This window comes from Mizuhopecten yessoensis, unplaced genomic scaffold (assembly GCF_002113885.1).
Source record: "Mizuhopecten yessoensis strain PY_sf001 unplaced genomic scaffold, ASM211388v2 scaffold1391, whole genome shotgun sequence".
Lineage (NCBI taxonomy): Eukaryota > Metazoa > Mollusca > Bivalvia > Pectinida > Pectinidae > Mizuhopecten > Mizuhopecten yessoensis.
This window is the reverse complement of record NW_018404023.1, coordinates 356774-375082: the sequence shown is the minus strand read 5'-3', so window position 1 is coordinate 375082 and position 18309 is coordinate 356774. Positions and strand designations below refer to the sequence as shown.

Here is an 18309-nt window from a genome sequence, read left to right as displayed (position 1 = left end):
AATATTTAAAACGTTTTTTCTACATTTTTTGCAGAACAAACTACATCATATGACCGCACTGGTCGGACAGCATACATCGAAGGTTGTAAAAAGATGGGTGTGGTACCTGCCTCGTATTTCCTGCGTCATATGCATGACACTAACCTCAGTATGAAACACCATGGGCTTGGATCTATGGGCATGAAGCCCATAGCAATGTCTCTCATGGTAAAGTAGATATAGAATATATGGGTACAAAGCCCATAGCAATGTCTCTCATGGTAAAGTAGATATAGAATATATGGGCATGAAACCCATAGCAATGTCTCTCATGGTAAAGTTACATATATGAATTTTGATGACACATCAATGTTAAATCACATTCCTGTTTAAATTGTGGGATATTCATAACATAATAGTATAAAATCTTATTAACACTAAAAGTTTTAAATGTTCAACAAGTATCTAACCTACAATAAAATGCATCAGTTATCTCCCTTTACAGTGTAAAATCCTTATCCAAACAGACTTTTTGTAATACCAATATTTCAATGCCATGGAAGCCTAAAAGATTAATTAATTCTGAATATATAACTAACTGAACTTGCCTCCTTTAAATTCAGACCAACACGCAGATTGTGAAGCTAGACCTGAGTGACAACTGGCTAGGCCACCATGGAGGGCTGGCAGTATGTGAGATGCTCAAGGAAAACTGCTTCATCACTTTCCTCGTATGTATAATAAACCAAGAGGTTTCACTATATATAAGTGGTCAATATAGAGAGGTTATTGTAATCCATATACTGCTTTATACTACCTACTGGTAGCATGATAAAGTCTTTATCATGGGTTGTCAGTATGAAAATACTCAAGAAGAAATTCGGAGAACAACTCGAGAATGGATTGTCCCATTTGGGAACATATTTTCTCAAAAAGAATGTCTGCTCGCACTAGGTGACGCCCTGAACCGGAAAAAGTATCTCACAAAGGTTATCCGCGTAAGAAAATAGTCTGTCATAAACAAATCATTGTTAAGTTATGAAAAAATATTGTGAGGATAACAACACCATTCTAAACGAAAATGTGCATATGGAGAAGCCAATGCCGGTAACATAGTTTAACCCTTTCACCACTGTAGACCATAATGGTCTCATCTAGATCAATGCATGGTAGAGTCTACTAAAGTTACATAGGGGTGGAGGGTTAAAAACATATCTTTCTGCATAGTTTTAAGTTGAAACACATGATGTCAATATAAGTAGGTGTCATACTACATAGGTTGTTAGACATGTGCAACTATACACAGGTTGTCAGTTTTAACAGGTCGCTGTACAGTTACTGGGGGAGCTATGGGCATGTGGTCATTATTATATAATATGTAGAAAGACATGTAAGAGTAACGTAATAATTTCTGACAGGGGTGTGCAAATTTTCAAAGGTTAACTTCCAGGGGCTAGTTAGTAGATTGTATATATCAGGGCTAGCAAAATATAGGTTTGGCTTGTAGAATGTTTGAAAACCTGTCTTCAGGCTCGTATATGAGGATGAAATCATACAACCTTTCTGAGGAAACATTTGTGATCCAATCTTAATTTTAGGGGAATAATATCATGAAACAGAGTATTTTATGGGGGAAAAAAAACAAAATAATTCAGCAAAACACCAAAGCTCAGATAGCATTCAGGACAATTATTCAATGCAGAATCTAATATATTACATGTATGGCACATGATAGTCATCTATGAAGTTACTCAGCAGGCACAGATATAGGCCCCTGGTCATATTGGACAGCCATAATTTCAACCTCATCATGCAACAGATTCTATCTTACTGATAATGAAGTCACTCTGAAAAAAAATGAAAAATCTGTGATTATGTTCAATGTATTGCAGGATTTATCAGATAACAAATTTGGTACACGCATGGCGGAGCACTTAGGGAAAATCCTGAATTCTAACTCCACGCTGACACACGTTGTACTGGCTGGTAAGTAACGGACACCACATTAACTCTTTCACCCCTGACATTTCATAATGAACTATTCCAACCTTAGATTTGGAACAGTTCAAATGTGACTTCAGGGTAAATGAGTTAATATTTAATAAAAAATCAAATATTTGTTTTGTTTATTTAACATATTCTAATGAAAATGGAAAGATGCTGTGTAGAATCATAATGGCAGTATTGTGATTTATTTACATTAAAATGTTGATAGCTTTGTACCTGGATATGTTTTGTAGTATACTGCAAATCTCCCTAAAATTCCTTGAATTAATAAATTATTCATTAATCCTCCATTTAGAGGCTACAAAACAACATAAATGAAATAATATTAGGTTACATGCAATATTATTTCCTTTTTTAATGTTTCACTATTTTATCACTAATTCAGAGAAATTGTCTCAATATTTTCGACCAAAACTCACTAAAAATTTCAACTGATCTCACTATTTTGCACCAGAAAGTTTAATGGCATATATGATATTAATCAATTCATAAACTTTAAATACATTGACCACGCCTACACTCAATAGATTGTTTGTTCTGTTACCATAGGGTAATCACATTAAAGATGAAAGACAAAAGTCTGTCTCAAGAAATTTCTTTTCTTGTGTTAAATTTGGATCGGCCATTAAACCAATATGTGTTCTGTATTGTTGTTTAAGCATGTCATTTCGTCTCTGTAGGTAACGACTTTGATGATACGGCTGCTGTGTCCTTTGCTGATGTTATCATGGTAAGTGTTGAAGATTAGTAGCAGATGTTGGCGCTTTAGTTGTTGTTCTTACTGAAATGTTGTTTGAAAAATATCAAATTTTTTCACCCTTAACTTAAACTTAAATTGGTCAGTTTTGGTTAAACTATCAGTACATGTATTGCTTGATTGTCTTTATTATTAGTTTTTGTATCTGCTGTCAAAAAAAATGTTTGTTCGGATAACTCATTTAGGAAACAGTAATTTTTATCCAGACTGCTATTTTGCCACAATTTAGAAGCATAAACTGCACTTTGTATATTTTAGAGTTTCTGCCCTTTAATTCTGAATAGGGTTGCAAACAAATTAGAGAATGCACAAAATTTGATTACTTGTCGGCAATTCTCTTCAGTACTATAGAACAATAACGCTAAACAGTTCCATGATTTAACTCACTTACCCCTGAAAACACATTTGAACTATTCCAATTCAAAGGTTGGAATAGTTCATTATGAAATTTCAGGGGTGAATGAGTTAAAATACATTACAATGTACCATTCTAATGTTCTTGGTTTCATCATATGAATTATATGTCACTGTATCTAACTGTCATAACTTCAATGCATTTTGAAGAAAATGCTGAATTGAAACTAACTTCAATTGTAATATATTAATTTCTAGAATACGACAAAGATCGAGCATTTGAATCTGAGTCGGAACGTGTTTGGTGAGTTAGGGGGTATGTTGCTGGGACCCGCCATTGCTGAGAACAGCTCACTCAAGGAACTAGACCTCAGCTGGAATTCTCTACGCAGGAAGGGTGCTATAGCTGTCGCACAAGGAATTAAGGTAGCCATTAAAAAATTCCTAGCAATATTCTTCAGAGATAAAAATCCTGTCAGCCTGGTAAAATACAAGCCGCTTCCTTCCAACTAGGCTAGGGAGAATTTCTTGTAAGATCATTCGGTAGAGCGTAAGACTAGTAAGCCAGAGGTCCCGGGTTCAACTCCTGGCGGAGGCATTGAAAAAATAATGACCTCTGTTACATTCCCATCAAAAGTACACGAGTTATTTCCCTTGATGAGAGTTGTTTGTTGGAACATGATAGCAAGCATTATGATATATCAATTGAGAATAATCCACAAATATTCTTCATGACATAAGGCTGCCAAATATTTTTGTGTCTCTGATATACATAGATTTCAGATAAGAGTAGGCCGTGGCGGCCAAGTGGTTAAGGCATTTGACTGTATACGATCACTTGGCCTCCAACACTAGGTCGTGGGTTCTGACTGTCTACGATCACTAGGCCTCCAACACTAGGGCGCGGGTTCTGACTGTCTACGATCACTAGGCCTCCAACACTAGGTGGTGGGTTCTGACTGTCTACGATCACTAGGCCTCCACCACTAGGTCACGGGTTCTGACTGTCTACGATCACTAGGCCTCCACCACTAGGTCACGGGTTCTGACTGTCTACGATCACTAGGCCTCCACCACTAGGTCACGGGTTCTGACTGTCTACGATCACTAGGCCTCCACCACTAGGTCACGGGTTCTGACTGTCTACGATCACTAGGCCTCCAACACTAGGCCGCGGGTTCTGACTGTCTACAATCACTAGGCCTCCAACTCTAGGATGTGGGTTCTGACTGTCTACAATCACTAGGCCTCCAACACGAGGTCGCGGGTTCTGACTGTCTACAATCACTAGGCCTCCAACTCTAGGATGTGGGTTCTGACTGTCTACAATCACTAGGCCTCCAACTCTAGGATGTGGGTTCTGACTGTCTACAATCACTAGGCCTCCAACGCTAGGTCGCAGGTTCTAACTGTCTACGATCACTAGGCCTCCAACACTAGGGCGCGGGTTCTGACTGTCTACGATCACTAGGCCTCCACCACTAGGTCACGGGTTCTGACTGTCTACGATCACTAGGCCTCCAACCCTAGGTCACGGGTTCTGACTGTCTACGATCACTAGGCCTCCACCACTAGGTCACGGGTTCTGACTGTCTACGATCACTAGGCCTCCACCACTAGGTCACGGGTTCTGACTGTCTACGATCACTAGGCCTCCAACCCTAGGTCACGGGTTCTGACTGTCTACGATCACTAGGCCTCCAACCTTAGGTCGCGGGTTCGCAGCCTACGTGGGGCAGTCGAAAGTTACTGGCGGCAGGTCGGTGGTTTTTCTGTGGGTTCTCCTGCTTTCTCCACCACCAAAACCTGGCATGTTCTTAGATAACTATAGCTGTTAATAGAAACACAAACACCAACACTAGGTCGCGGGTTCTGACTGTCTACGATCACTAGGCCTCCACCACTAGGTCACGGGTTCTGACTGTCTACGATCACTAGGCCTCCAACACTAGGTGGTGGGTTCTGACTGTCTACGATCACTAGGCCTCCAACCCTAGGTCACGGGTTCTGACTGTCTACGATCACTAGGCCTCCAACACTAGGATGTGGGTTCTGACTGTCTACAATCACTAGGCCTCCAACCCTAGGTCGCAGGTTCTAACTGTCTACGATCACTAGGCCTCCAACACTAGGACGCGGGTTCTGACTGTCTACAATCACTAGGCATCCAACACTAGGTCGCAGGTTCTAACTGTCTACGATCACTAGGCCTCCAACACTAGGCCGCGGGTTCTGACTGTCTACAATCACTAGGCCTCCAACACTAGGTCGCAGGTTCTAACTTTCTACGATCACTAGGCCTCCAACACTAGGTCGCGAGTTCTGACTGTATACGAGCACTAGGTCGCGGGTTCTGACTGTATACGATCACTAGGTCGCGGGTTCTGACTGTATACGATCACTAGCTCGCGGGTTTTGACTGTATACGATCACTAGGCCTCCAACACTAGGTCGTGGATTCTGACTGTCTACAATCACTAGGCCTCCAACACGAGGTCGCGGGTTCTGACTGTCTACAATCACTAGGACTCCAACACTAAGTCGTGGGTTCTGACTGTCTACAATCACTAGGCCTCCAACGCTAGGATGTGGGTTCTGACTGTCTACAATCACTAGGCCTCCAACTCTAGGATGTGGGTTCTGACTGTCTACAATCACTAGGCCTCCAACACTAGGTCGCAGGTTCTAACTGTCTACGATCACTAGGCCTCCAACACTAGGTCGCGGGTTCTGACTGTCTACGATCACTAGGCCTCCAACCTTAGGTCGCGGGTTCGCAGCCTACGTGGGGCAGTCGAAAGTTACTGGCGGCAGGTCGGTGGTTTTTCTGTGGGTTCTCCTGCTTTCTCCACCACCAAAACCTGGCATGTTCTTAGATAACTATAGCTGTTAATAGAAACACAAACAAACCATTTCAGTAACCCAAGACCTTGGGTCAAATACACAGGAAAAATGTGTTTGATGCATGAGTTTTCCACGTCATGCATCACCTTGATGATTCACAGAATGTTGTGTAATACACACTGCTCATGGTCAACCTCATCATCCTTCACAAACAAGTTTTACCAACTAGATCACATAGCCATAGGCATAATTAAGACACCTGGGCGCATATTCAACTGTTCCCATGCTCAAGTACGGATTTTGTGCTCAAGTAGTCTAATTTCTTGTTTCAGTTATAAATCAATAAAACACATCCTATTTTGTCAATGAATTGGAAAAAAAATGAAGAGACTTTAATTTACTTTAAAAGCCGAAAATATTGTTTTCAATGTTTGCATTTGACTTTTTGATCATTTGACATGATTTATGCGAGTTACAGAAAAGCTAGTTTGAGCACAGAATCTATGCTTGTGCATGAGAATTGTTTCATGAATACGGGCCCTGATATTCATTCGCAAGATTGAAAGAAATTTTCTGATCTATTCATAACTTATTTGTTCCTATTTTACATTATTTCTTATATAAATGCATAACTTATATTAAGGTCGTCGTATTGGTTATCAGTGTACTTTGTTTTTAATTTGAATATTGTCCAAAAGCCTTATAGACGAAAATCTTTGTTTTTTGTTTTGAGCTTTCCAATTCCGTCTTTACGTATTGCAGAGTTATCTTCTCTTGAGAACAGGTATTGATTGTTACGTCATTGGTTTGTGTGAGAAAATTACGTCGTTTTCTCAAAAAATGATGACGTTACTCTCACAAACAAATGACGTAACAATCAATACCTGCTCACAAGAGAAGATAACTCTGCAATACGCAAAGACGGAATAGATATAGACAGTGATAAGTACTCCATTTCTGGCTGTATAGAAGTACGTAATGTTGATTGTGATATGAAATAATTGAAAAATGTGTGCGATTTGTTCTTCTATGCAGCATAATATATACATGAAGAAAATTAGCCTGTCATGGAACGGGTTTGGACTGGACGGGTCAGTAGCGATATGTGATGCTCTCAAGAATAACCAGACGCTGGAGGAGATAGATTTAACGTGAGTTATGACATCATCGCAGGGTCTGCTCCGTCCTTCATTCGTACATCTGTCAATGTCATTTACTAGGAGATGATTTTGGGATGTGGTCATGTGTAATAGTGCATGGCTAGTGCATTTGCCTCTCAAAAAGTATGCAGTCACTTGCCTGATGATGAGTTTTCTCCTGGTACTCCAGGATTTCCCTTTTAAGACCCTCTGCATGCTTCCATCTATGCCAACAAGTGGTCGTAATTTGTTTCAAAATTGTTGTTTAATTGTAAGACAAGAAATCTCAACTTTCAAGAACTATTTTTGAAAATCCAAAACTGGGTAATTTCTGATTCAGGAATCTTGCACCATTAGGTTTGAAATTTCTTTTTCATACACCCAAGGTAGGTAATGATTTAAATTTTTTCTCAACCTCTTCGTCTGCTGAGAACTCCCATACCTTGTCTGTTTGTGAACAGAGGCACATGGGTAGTGTATGAAAATCATCTATCTGACAGTTTTCATACGTATATCAATATGCAAAAAAAAAAATCAAAATAATTTTGTCAATATCATCATCTCGAGAAACAGGTATGGATCAAAATAATTCATTAACAAATAGGAATGATGATTTAAACTAATTTCCAGCTCGGCATTTCCAGTTTTCATACACTGAGCATTGAGATTTGACAGAGAAAACATTCCTGATTGAAGGGAGACAATTCTGTAAAGGGTTGTCCTGAGAATAAAATCATTTTTGGCCGATTTCATAATAGAAGTAGTGGTTTATCTGTACATGTATTTAAATTATTTTTACAGGAATAACCGAATAACTGCTGAAGGAGCTGTGATAATAGGAAAAGGACTGTCTGTAAATGAAACGCTTGTTTCTATAAAAGTAGGTGTACCATCTTCAATACGATTCATCAGTTTGTTAATAGAATGTATGTTATATCAAAGTTTCACTTTATACACAAACAATGGACATATTAAACGTGTCGCAACGCTTCAAGACCAACTGGTCCCTTTTTGTGTACCAAGTTGCTGATATAGCTGTATTCTTTTTGTGCAATAATTTGCTCAATAAAACAATGGGTGTGTTCTAATAACTAAACTTTGAACAAAAGCTATCAATCTCAAATAGTCTTGTTTTGGACATTTTTGTTGCATTGTTACTTGATACAGTGAAATCTTTCATTTTCATTTGTGCAAAAATTAATTTCCTTAAATTAAAAAAAAACGTTATCTGTTAGGAAATGAGTTAAAATTCCTGGAAAAGTTGTTTCAAATGATTCACTTCTAGCATAACATCTGGCTTTTGAAAGTTATTTAATCTTTGTTCTGGTTAGCAAATTTTCAATGTACCTATAAATTTGTGGATAAAGAAGTATATTTATGGAATCAGCGAAAATAAATCATCCACAAAAATGAATGATTTCACAGTAAATGGTAGTTTTGGCAGCAGAGTTACTGCACTGTACAAGTTATAACATGTATGATGATGAACAAGAATTGCTGGGTACTTTTCTGAGACTCCAGCATCTAAAATTAGATCATATTGGAAAGAAGTGAAAAAGACTCTTTTTTTTCAACATTTAAAAATCATCAAACTGATGTCAGATGCAAAACTTTAGAAACCTTCATTAGTCTACCACTACACTGAATATAAGAATCATTGTCAATTTAAATATTTTAAAATTGAAACATTGAAAGTTTTGAATTTTCAACTCTTCCAAAAAATAAGTAATATAAGCTAGCTATAGCATGACACAAGGAAAAAATGTTGATTTGTCTTTAGTAAGAAGCCACTCAGAAATGATAGAAAAGTGATTGATTTTTTGGTACTTATGTCAATTTCTGTACAGTTTATGTACATGAATGTGTTCTCGTTACAGATGGGTAAAAATCCTATGCAGAGTGCAGGGTGTTACGGAATCTGTGCTGCCATTTTACGCAATCCTAACAGCATTATGAAGGAGCTAGACTTCTCTGTAAGTAGCAGCCTTAGTGTACTTTGTCTTACTGTTTATCAGTTAGCATAAAGAGATATAATATTTTATCAATGTTTAGCCTGTGCTCTGCTTAAACAGAGGAGTATCTGGAAATACACTCATCTCACGTAGTGTCTAAAAAAAAAATAGCCCAGTGTATTTAACTCCCTTTCTAAGGATGGGACATCATGGCATCTTCAGTAAGGTAAAAAAAATATGTATGTTTCAGGTTATGTGACTGAAAAAAATAGGGAAGGTTGGTAGGGATTTTTTTTATATATCTATTTATTTATTAGGTTTTGGGGGGAGGGGCTAATTTAAGAAATTACAAAAATCACCAAACGTAGTTATTGAGAGCACTTGTGTCTTGTATTCAGTTTTCATCATATTTTAGGTATTTTAAAAAATAAAATGGGATTTAAATTTGGTTTTGATCAATTTGGGTTTGATACCTGCCTTTCAAGTAGAGAGGTGTCTTAAAGACAATTATGATTTTTGGCACATTCAAATGAAACATTTGAGTGAGTGTGAGTGAACATTTTTTAGGGTTGAATGTAAAAACTAGGATCAGTTGGGGTACCTGGAACATATTTTCTTGTTTTGGCCTAGTGAGCCCGGGGAGATGGGGAGGAGGTCCTTGATTTCTTTTAACCTGAGTAAGCAAAAAGAAATGCAGAGCATCAACATCCATCAGAGGGAGCCTCTTAAGTTACCAGGCATGTAGTTTGCCAAGCGTTCATAACTTGAGAATCTTCAAATCTTCTCTTGATCAAGGGTCGAGATCCCCCATCTTGCCCCAAAGGAGGTTCAATCGATCTTTTCATCTGAATTGACGTCAATTCAGTTTCTGTTTTCTTTTCTTGTTTTGTCTTTGTGTAGTGATGCTGTGACATATTGTTTTTCCATTAACTCATTCGCCCCTGAAATTTCATAATGAACTATTCCTACCTTTGAATTGGAAGAGTTCAGATGTGTCTTCAGGAGTGAATGAGTTAAACAAAAATAAAATAATATTTGTTTAATTTTCTTTTCGTCTGATTTTCTTGCAGGATATTCTTGTGAACAATGACTTTAATGATATTTACAAACAAGTCCAAGAACAGTGTCCTGAATTGAAATTAAAACATGGGGGAATGGAACCCCCTAAGAAACCAAAGAAGCCTGTCCACCCGATGGTGAAGCTGGCCAACTACATACAGAAAAACAACCTCAGGCTCGTAGACTTCTTCAACAAGTTTGATAAGGATGGAAGTATGAGCGTCACGTACGAAGAATTCCAGCAAGGCATAGAGGTAATTTATATGTCATTGAAACAGTAGACTGGATCAGTTGTAACATTTCAGGGTGTGATATTACGTATCATACGCCGGGCTCATGACCGAAGGGTTGTGGGTTCGAGTCACGGTACGGCACTGGGTTGTATCTTTAAGCAAGATACTTTACTCTGCTTGTTCCAGTCTACTCAGCTGTAAATGAGTATGTGGTTGGGTAGTGCCAGAATTGTAGAATGCTAGCTGTGAGCGCCGTAATGGCATCACCAGCTGTATGCTCTCCTGGGAGTTGAGAAAGATAGTGGCTGATTGCGAAGGCCCTATAACCAGGGATAATAGTTTGTGAACCGCTTTGAGACGACCTACAAACTAGGTTGTGATAAAGCGGTATATAAGAACCTCAAATTATTATTATTATTATCATAGACATTATACCCCGGACCTCAGCCCAGCTGAAAATTGTTTTTGTCAGGAGGCTCTGTGGGATAGACTGCAGTCGTCTCAAACACAAACGAATAAAAACAAAATCCCTTATAGAGTTTTTATTTGAACACGTTCTGTCAAAAAACCCAAAATGATTTAAATTCAATCTTATATTAGCATAACTAGACTGGCTCCTGTCTCTAACATATTGAATGGGTACAGAAAAATATAAGACTCTAATGATTTTAATCGGTTGGATCTCAGTTTCAAATGAGTGAAAAAGTTTCAATGTCTTGGATGTCTAAGTTTAAAACTAAGGGGAGATAAGAAGATAGAAGAATGGAGCTGGAAAAATCGGTACGAGATGTAAGTTGATGATGGCTTGTCTATAATATTATAAATACTTAAAACAAATTCCTAGTGAAAAAGCCACAATCCTACATTTGAAAAAGCCACAATTAATATAACTATATTTACATAAAACACACATCATGCTTTAAAGGAAATTTCACTGCAACGAATTGAATTTTTTATTTCATTTTTTGGTGATGTCCATCAACAGTGTGCTAAGTTTGCATTAAATCGCTTCCGTTTTGGTCCCAACAAGGTAATTAGTGCTACGTGTTGGATATTGTAGAGTCGAGCAATGAAAATCTCGTATGTGTTGTTTTCACATGTAATTGTCATGTCACTGGAATACTTCAAAACGATTGGTTCACTATGTTAAATTGTCACGTGACAAGAATACTTAAATATGATTGGCTCATTATGTTGTCATGTCACCAAAATATTTCAATATTATTGGATCTGCGTTTTATCCTTTATCCCACATACCAACAATAATCAACCCCCACCCGAACGTCAGGTAAAGAGCTCTTGATATTTTTCAGTATACAGATTTACAGAATTGTTTGAATTAATATAATGACCAATTTAGTATAATAGATTCAATCTGTACAGATATACAATACAGGTGAGGTATCAAGCAGGTCTATGGGGCATTGTATGTGCTTATGACAATTCTGTGTTGTATTAACTTAAAACTGTAGTAAAAATGTATCTGTTTCAAATTCATAGATATTTGAATATCTTCGCAAGCTTGTCCATACATTTTTCAGACATTAAGTTTCCTGACTGGAATATAAAATTGAGCCTAATTCTGTTGTAGGTTTTTGGTTGATACCTGTGCTACAAAGTGTCACCAGATGTCATGTAACACACAGTTTTACATTGTTGGGTGTCATGAAATATAAACAGGCATGATATATTAACATGTGATGGTTTATACTTACATACATTAAGTTTTCAAGGTAGTACATTGCATAACTGAAATTACATATTAAGTGTTCTGTACATAATTTAGTGTTCTATATTAAACATAGAAAGTGTTCTGTATCAAACATAGAAAGTGTTCTGTATCAAACATAGAAAGTGTTCTGTATCAAACATAGAAAGTGTTCTGTATCAAACATAGAAAGTGTTCTGTATCAAACATAGAAAGTGTTCTGTATCAAACACAGAAAGTGTTCTGTATTAAACATAAGCGTTCTGTATAAAACATAAGTGTTCTGTATTAAACATAAGCGTTCTGTATAAAACATAAGTGTTCTGTATTAAACATAGAAAGTGTTATGTATTAAACATAGAAAGTGTTCCGTATTAAACGTAGAAAGTGTTCCGTTTTAAACATAGAAAGTGTTCTGTACTTAACATAGAAAGTGTTCCATATTCAACATAGAAAGTGTTCTGTATTAAAAATAAGTGTTATGTATTAATCATAGAAAGTGTTCTGTATTAAACATACAAAGTGTTCTGTATAAAACATAGGTGTTCTGTATTAAACATAGAAAATGTTCTGTATTAAACATAAGTGTTCTGTGTTAAACATAGAAAGTGTTCTGTACTTAACATAGAAAGTGTTCCATATTCAACATAGAAAGTGTTCTGTATTAAACATATAAAGTGTTATGTATTAAACATATAAAGTGGTCTGTATAAAACATAGAAAGTGTTCAGTATTAAATATAGAAAGTGTTCTGTATTAAAAATAAGTGTTATGTATTAATCATAGAAAGTGTTCTGTATTAAAAATAAGTGTTATGTATTAATCATAGAAAGTGTTCGGTATTAAACATAGAAAGTGTTCCGTTTTAAACATAGAAAGTGTTCTGTATTAAACATATAAAGTGTTCTGTATAAAACATAGAAAGTGTTCTGTATTAAGTGTTATGTATTAATCATAGAAAGTGTTCCGTATTAAACATAGAAAGTGTTCCGTATTAAACATAGAAAGTGTTCTGTATTAAACATAAGTGTTCTGTATAAAACATAAGTGTTTTGTATTCAACATTTAAGTTTTGGTGTGGAGCTTACTGTTGTTTATTAAGTATAACTGGTATTACATAATAATGTACTGGCTTACTAATCTGTACATACTTGTTGCATGTTTGGGGCTAGCAATTAATATTGGGGGCTGGTAACATGGTTTGCTTTTTATTTTTTATGTTTCAGTGTATTGTAACTAAAGTGTCATCGGAATATACACAGAAAACAATGTTTTTCTTTAAATTCATAACAAATTCCTCTCCCTCTATTTGAACACTGATAGCAATGAATTAATTAATATATGTTTGAATATATGTATGTTAATTGCCATTACAGTTTAAGTTTCAAGAAATGTTTGAATTTGTATTTAACAAGTAGACCCATTTTAGCCCATTGAACAAGTTTATATAACTCTCTATTTACAATAGATATCTCTGAAAGTTTTGTTGCTGTGAAGTGCACATTTTTTCCTCTATCCAGTTACCTGATTATCTCCCCTTGTTTATATCTTTCCTGGCTTGTAAAACACGACAAATGTCCTTATAGATAAGTAATGAATGCCATCAACTTGCATAAACCTTTTCATTTACAAAAAAAAAAAAAAATGAAATGAAAATACAAATCTTAGACAGATATCAAGTAACTGAGAAAAGAGGTTTCCTTGAGCATATCAGTTTCTGAACATCAAACTTTCCGTCAAGTTTTATCTGTATTCCTCAGCAGCCAATTTTCTGTTAACTTTGTTAACTCATTCATCCCTGAAGACACCTTTGAACTTTTCCAATTGATGCGTTGGAATAGTTGATTATGAAATTTCAGGGGTGAATGAGTTAATCGAGCTGTGATAATTTGTCTACAGGAGACGGGTATCAAGCTGTCGAGTGATGAGGTCAGTCAGCTACTACTGGAGCTGGACAGCGATGGGGACGGTGAAATTAACTACAGGTAACACACTCTCTAACAGTTACTGACTCGGAGTGATAGATGTATTGTAGTAGAAATAGTTGTCACAGCCTAGAGTACTGTCTCTGAGAGATCAGACACAAACCGCTGGTATTATATCTGAAATAGCTGGCTCACAGTGTACTGTGTCTGAGTTTTATACATGTATACATATTTATATATATTACAGCTGAAATAGTGTTCAATGTATTGCAGTACTTTCTCAAAGTGACATCCATATATGTATATTATAGTTTTTACTGCCTATGTACTGTCCCGGATAGAGAGACAGTACATATTTAAGTTGTAGTAGTAGTTGTCACTGCCTTTGAGTACTGTCTCCGAGACATGTCATAGATGTGATGTAGCATATATATCTTGTGTCACAGTCTCAGTGACAGTATCATTTGACCAAAATATTCGGAGATTGTTTTTAGTAAGCATGGTTTGTAGACTGGTCAGTATGGTCATGCAGTCACACTGGGGTCATTATATCTTGTATGGCTCTTTTTCAGGTATCAATATGTATGGCGATTACAACAAAAAACTTTTGTCTCGAAGATTTCCCAATTTTTTTTTAAAAAAATCATTAACTCATTCACCCCTGAAATTTCATAATGAACTATTCCACCCTTTGAATTGGAGGAGTTCAAATGTGTTTTCAGGGGTGAATGAGTTAAATGATTTTTCAAGTTAATAACTCATGTAGTATAAGTTGTAATAGATGTCACTGCCGTAACAAAGAGCAGTTACTACAAAGTAATACACAGAAATAATTGTTATGATCATAAAACTTTTAATCACTAAAACCTCTAAAAACTGACCAAAATGAATATATAAAACCACAATTATCAGGTGATTTTGTTTTTCTCTGAATTATCTCCCTTTTTGGGATTTTTCATGATTCCAGTGATATTGTTTTCAGTATAAAAAATAATGTTCATACAGATGTATCTTTTATTTTACAATGTTACAACAAAACTTGAGCCTTTAGAAAGTATATGAAAGGTAAATGATATTACAGATAGATCTAGATTAGGTATAGGGTTGTTGTGTGATCATATTTCTTCATACTTATACATGTATCTATATGTTAGTTACTGAAAATTACTGTTTATTCATGGACGTTTATTTTGATTTCAATTATTTTAGTTTTGAAGTCAATCTGATTAAAATTCAACTTTGACATATTCCTATATGTATTGGGTCTAATAACAGTGCCTGGGCGGGTAATATTCTGGTGACTTTTTACCTTTTACTGTGGCCAATCAAGAATGATGCCCTCAAAATTCTTGATACAGGCTAAAAAAAATGAATATTTACCGTATTTTACCACAAATAAGCCCCCTCCCCCTGAGAAAAAAGATGGACCAAAAGTTGGGAGGGGCTTAATTGCGAGCAACTCCCCCTGTTCACATTACTTCAGCATGACAGCATGGTCCGCCATCTTGGATTATATCTCACCTCTTATCATAATTTATATAAATGCCCAGGTATGAAATGAATGGTCACCAGAACTTAACCTCTGATGCAATGTTGACAGTTCCTAGAGCGTTGTATTGTAAATGGGAAATGGGAAAGATCTGGTTTGGGTCGGATTGTTTTAAAGTATAATCTGGACACGGTAAAAACTTCCAAAGGGATGAAACCTAAAAAAATCTATGTATCTTCACAATGGATAAGTTTCTCAAAATGAATTTTCCTATGACTATATTAATTTAACGTATATTGGAAAAAATAATATTTACGTAGACCGTATCGCCTGCTTGGTATACAATAGTGATGGCATGTTACCTTAGGGATGGTCTTAATGTTGATAATATCCTGGTATAATGATATAGATGATGCTATTCCGTCTTTGCGTATTGCAGAGTTATCTTCTCTTGTGAGCAGGTATTGATATTTACGTCGTTTTCTCAAAAATTGATGACGTTACTCTCACAAACAAATGACGTAACAATCAATACCTGTTCACAAGAGAAGATAACTCTGTGTTACGCAAAGACGGAATATGTCGCTAAGCTGTTGTTACATGATATACAAATATATACATATATGGGAATTAAATTTTCATTCTATTCTTAATGTAATATATTCTATATTTAAGTCTAATCTTCTTCCTGACGTTAATAATATTTGTTATGCTTGCTGTTTTTTGCTAAATTTATCATTTTTTACTTTCATGTAAATCTCAAAATGATATTCTTTAAAAATCTATCTTATTAATATTAAAATCATTTAAAAAGAATTTTAGTGACTTTTACTCTGCATGCAACCAGGTAATATACTGTACTAAACTCCGACTGAAGTCAGTTCAAGCTTTTTTAGTGAAGTTTATTACAGAATTTATATTTAGCTTCTTAGACATGAATGTAACAGTATATATACTAGGTATATATTAACCAGACATGGCCCACAACAGTTCTGTTTCAGAAGTAGGCATGGTGCCAGTGGCAGTAAGTATATGGGTACACGGCTATATAACTGTACTAGAAGCACTAACAGGTGTGGCAATAGTGGCACTAACCTACAGGTGTTGGTATTAAGGCACTAACATTCAGGTGGGAAAGAAACAATCTGTTAATTAAAACCAAGTTGGTGTTAATAAGGACTCTTTTAACAAAATCCTTTTTCTCTCATGTAAAATTTCTGTCAAATGTTAAATTATCTATTAACATTTTTTTTTCAAAGAACCCTTACTGATATTCTTTATGACAATTTCCTTATAAAACTATCTTTTCTCTGGTAAAATTAGGTCAAGGTCATCTATAACCTTTAATGCAAATGTGTTACTAATTTGTAACTTTGACTATAATGGAAATGCTGAAAGCATTTAAATTTAAATGTATACACTGATTGTACCTTTTTTTACTTTGTACTAGTGCACTTTTTAAAAACAATATATTATTATGATGACCAGGATATGACAACCTTAAGGAAATCTATTTGGACAATATTGAACAAACAAGTCTTACAGTTGAATGTAAGGTTGCACCAAAACCTGCTTTTGATTCATCAGCTATGCTACAAAATAAATATTTGGTATGAGGGAATGACAGATTATCTCCCCTTGGCCATTCCACTGCACATATTCACCTCAGCATTAATACTTGGTCCTTCGGATCCTTCAACTCAAAGTGCATTGAATTTAAACTTAGTATGATGCTTCCCTTTTTCTGTTGCACATTTTATGATTTGCCGACGAAATAGGTTCCAAACATATTCCCCCTACCTTGTGTAACTGCTAGACAAGCTTTATAATCTGCACACGGATCCTTGGGACTGGAATTTCAATAAAGTTACTGAAGGTTGTGAATGAGATCTTTCATTCAGATGTGGCAATGAAAGATTATGTACACGCCCCAAAATATGCATCCTAAACATTGAATTCTATAGACAGGAATCAACCATAACATTTATAGTTTCATTCAATTCACCACATGAGTAACAGTTGACACCTTTTATCAGATTAATATTAACTAACTTGATATGCCTGCTCCCCGCATATCTGCAAAGTTTGAAGCCCATTCATGAACACTGACTAAGATATGCTGGGGAAACCTGTATTACACTGTGCTTTAGGACTTGTGGTCAAAGTCAAAGGTCAAATTGAGATCACAGTGACCTTATTTTAGGATGCGGCATACCACCTTCACTTGATGTATTTATACACAACATTTGAGGCCAATTCATGAAACAGCAGCAGAGATGTGCTCTAGAAAGCGTTATTTTAGTACTTTGGGTCAAGGTCAAGTTGAGGTCACAGTGACCTATTTCAGAATACAACTCACCGCCTTCCTATGATGTCCTATATGCAAAGTTTGACACAAATTTATGAAACAGCAGTAGAGATTTGCCGCAGAAACGATTATTTTAGCACATTTAGGTCAAGGTCAAATTGAGGTCACAGCAACCTGGTTTTTAGGAAGTGACACATCACTTTCCTATGATGTACATGTCCCTAAATGACCTTAGCTGTTAATAAGACGGTAAACAAAATAAATTCAAACCAAACCTGTGATTTATCTTTGTACAAAGTTTGATGCCCATTCATGAAACAGAGACTGAGATATGCCCCTGAGACCATTATTTTAGTAATTTAGGTCAACGTCAACTGTCAAATTGAGGTCACAGTGATCTGGTTTTAGAATGTGACACCGCCTTTCCTTGATGTACCTACATGTATGTACAAAGTCTGATGCCAATTCGTGAAAGAGTGGCTTAGCGTCCGGAAACCAGTCGGCACGGACGGACACACTGATGCACACAAACACCAAATGCTATATACCCCCAAC

General features: G+C 36.2%; 1 protein-coding gene across 4 annotated transcripts in view; it reads left to right on the top strand.

Annotated features, from left to right (window-relative positions):
- The window catches only part of LOC110461271 (leucine-rich repeat-containing protein 74B-like), an 84386-nt gene that overhangs the window by 62346 nt on the left and 3731 nt on the right, over positions 1 to 18309 (top strand). For all 4 annotated transcript variants that reach the window (XM_021514690.1, XM_021514697.1, XM_021514706.1 and 1 more), the window contains 10 exons: positions 35 to 207; positions 603 to 710; positions 1872 to 1965; positions 2667 to 2716; positions 3356 to 3523; positions 6977 to 7092; positions 7882 to 7960; positions 8958 to 9053; positions 10103 to 10345; positions 13932 to 14017. In XM_021514690.1, coding sequence (XP_021370365.1) covers positions 35 to 207; positions 603 to 710; positions 1872 to 1965; positions 2667 to 2716; positions 3356 to 3523; positions 6977 to 7092; positions 7882 to 7960; positions 8958 to 9053; positions 10103 to 10345; positions 13932 to 14017 — 1213 coding nt within the window. The remainder of the gene's footprint in view (positions 1 to 34; positions 208 to 602; positions 711 to 1871; positions 1966 to 2666; positions 2717 to 3355; positions 3524 to 6976; positions 7093 to 7881; positions 7961 to 8957; positions 9054 to 10102; positions 10346 to 13931; positions 14018 to 18309) is intronic.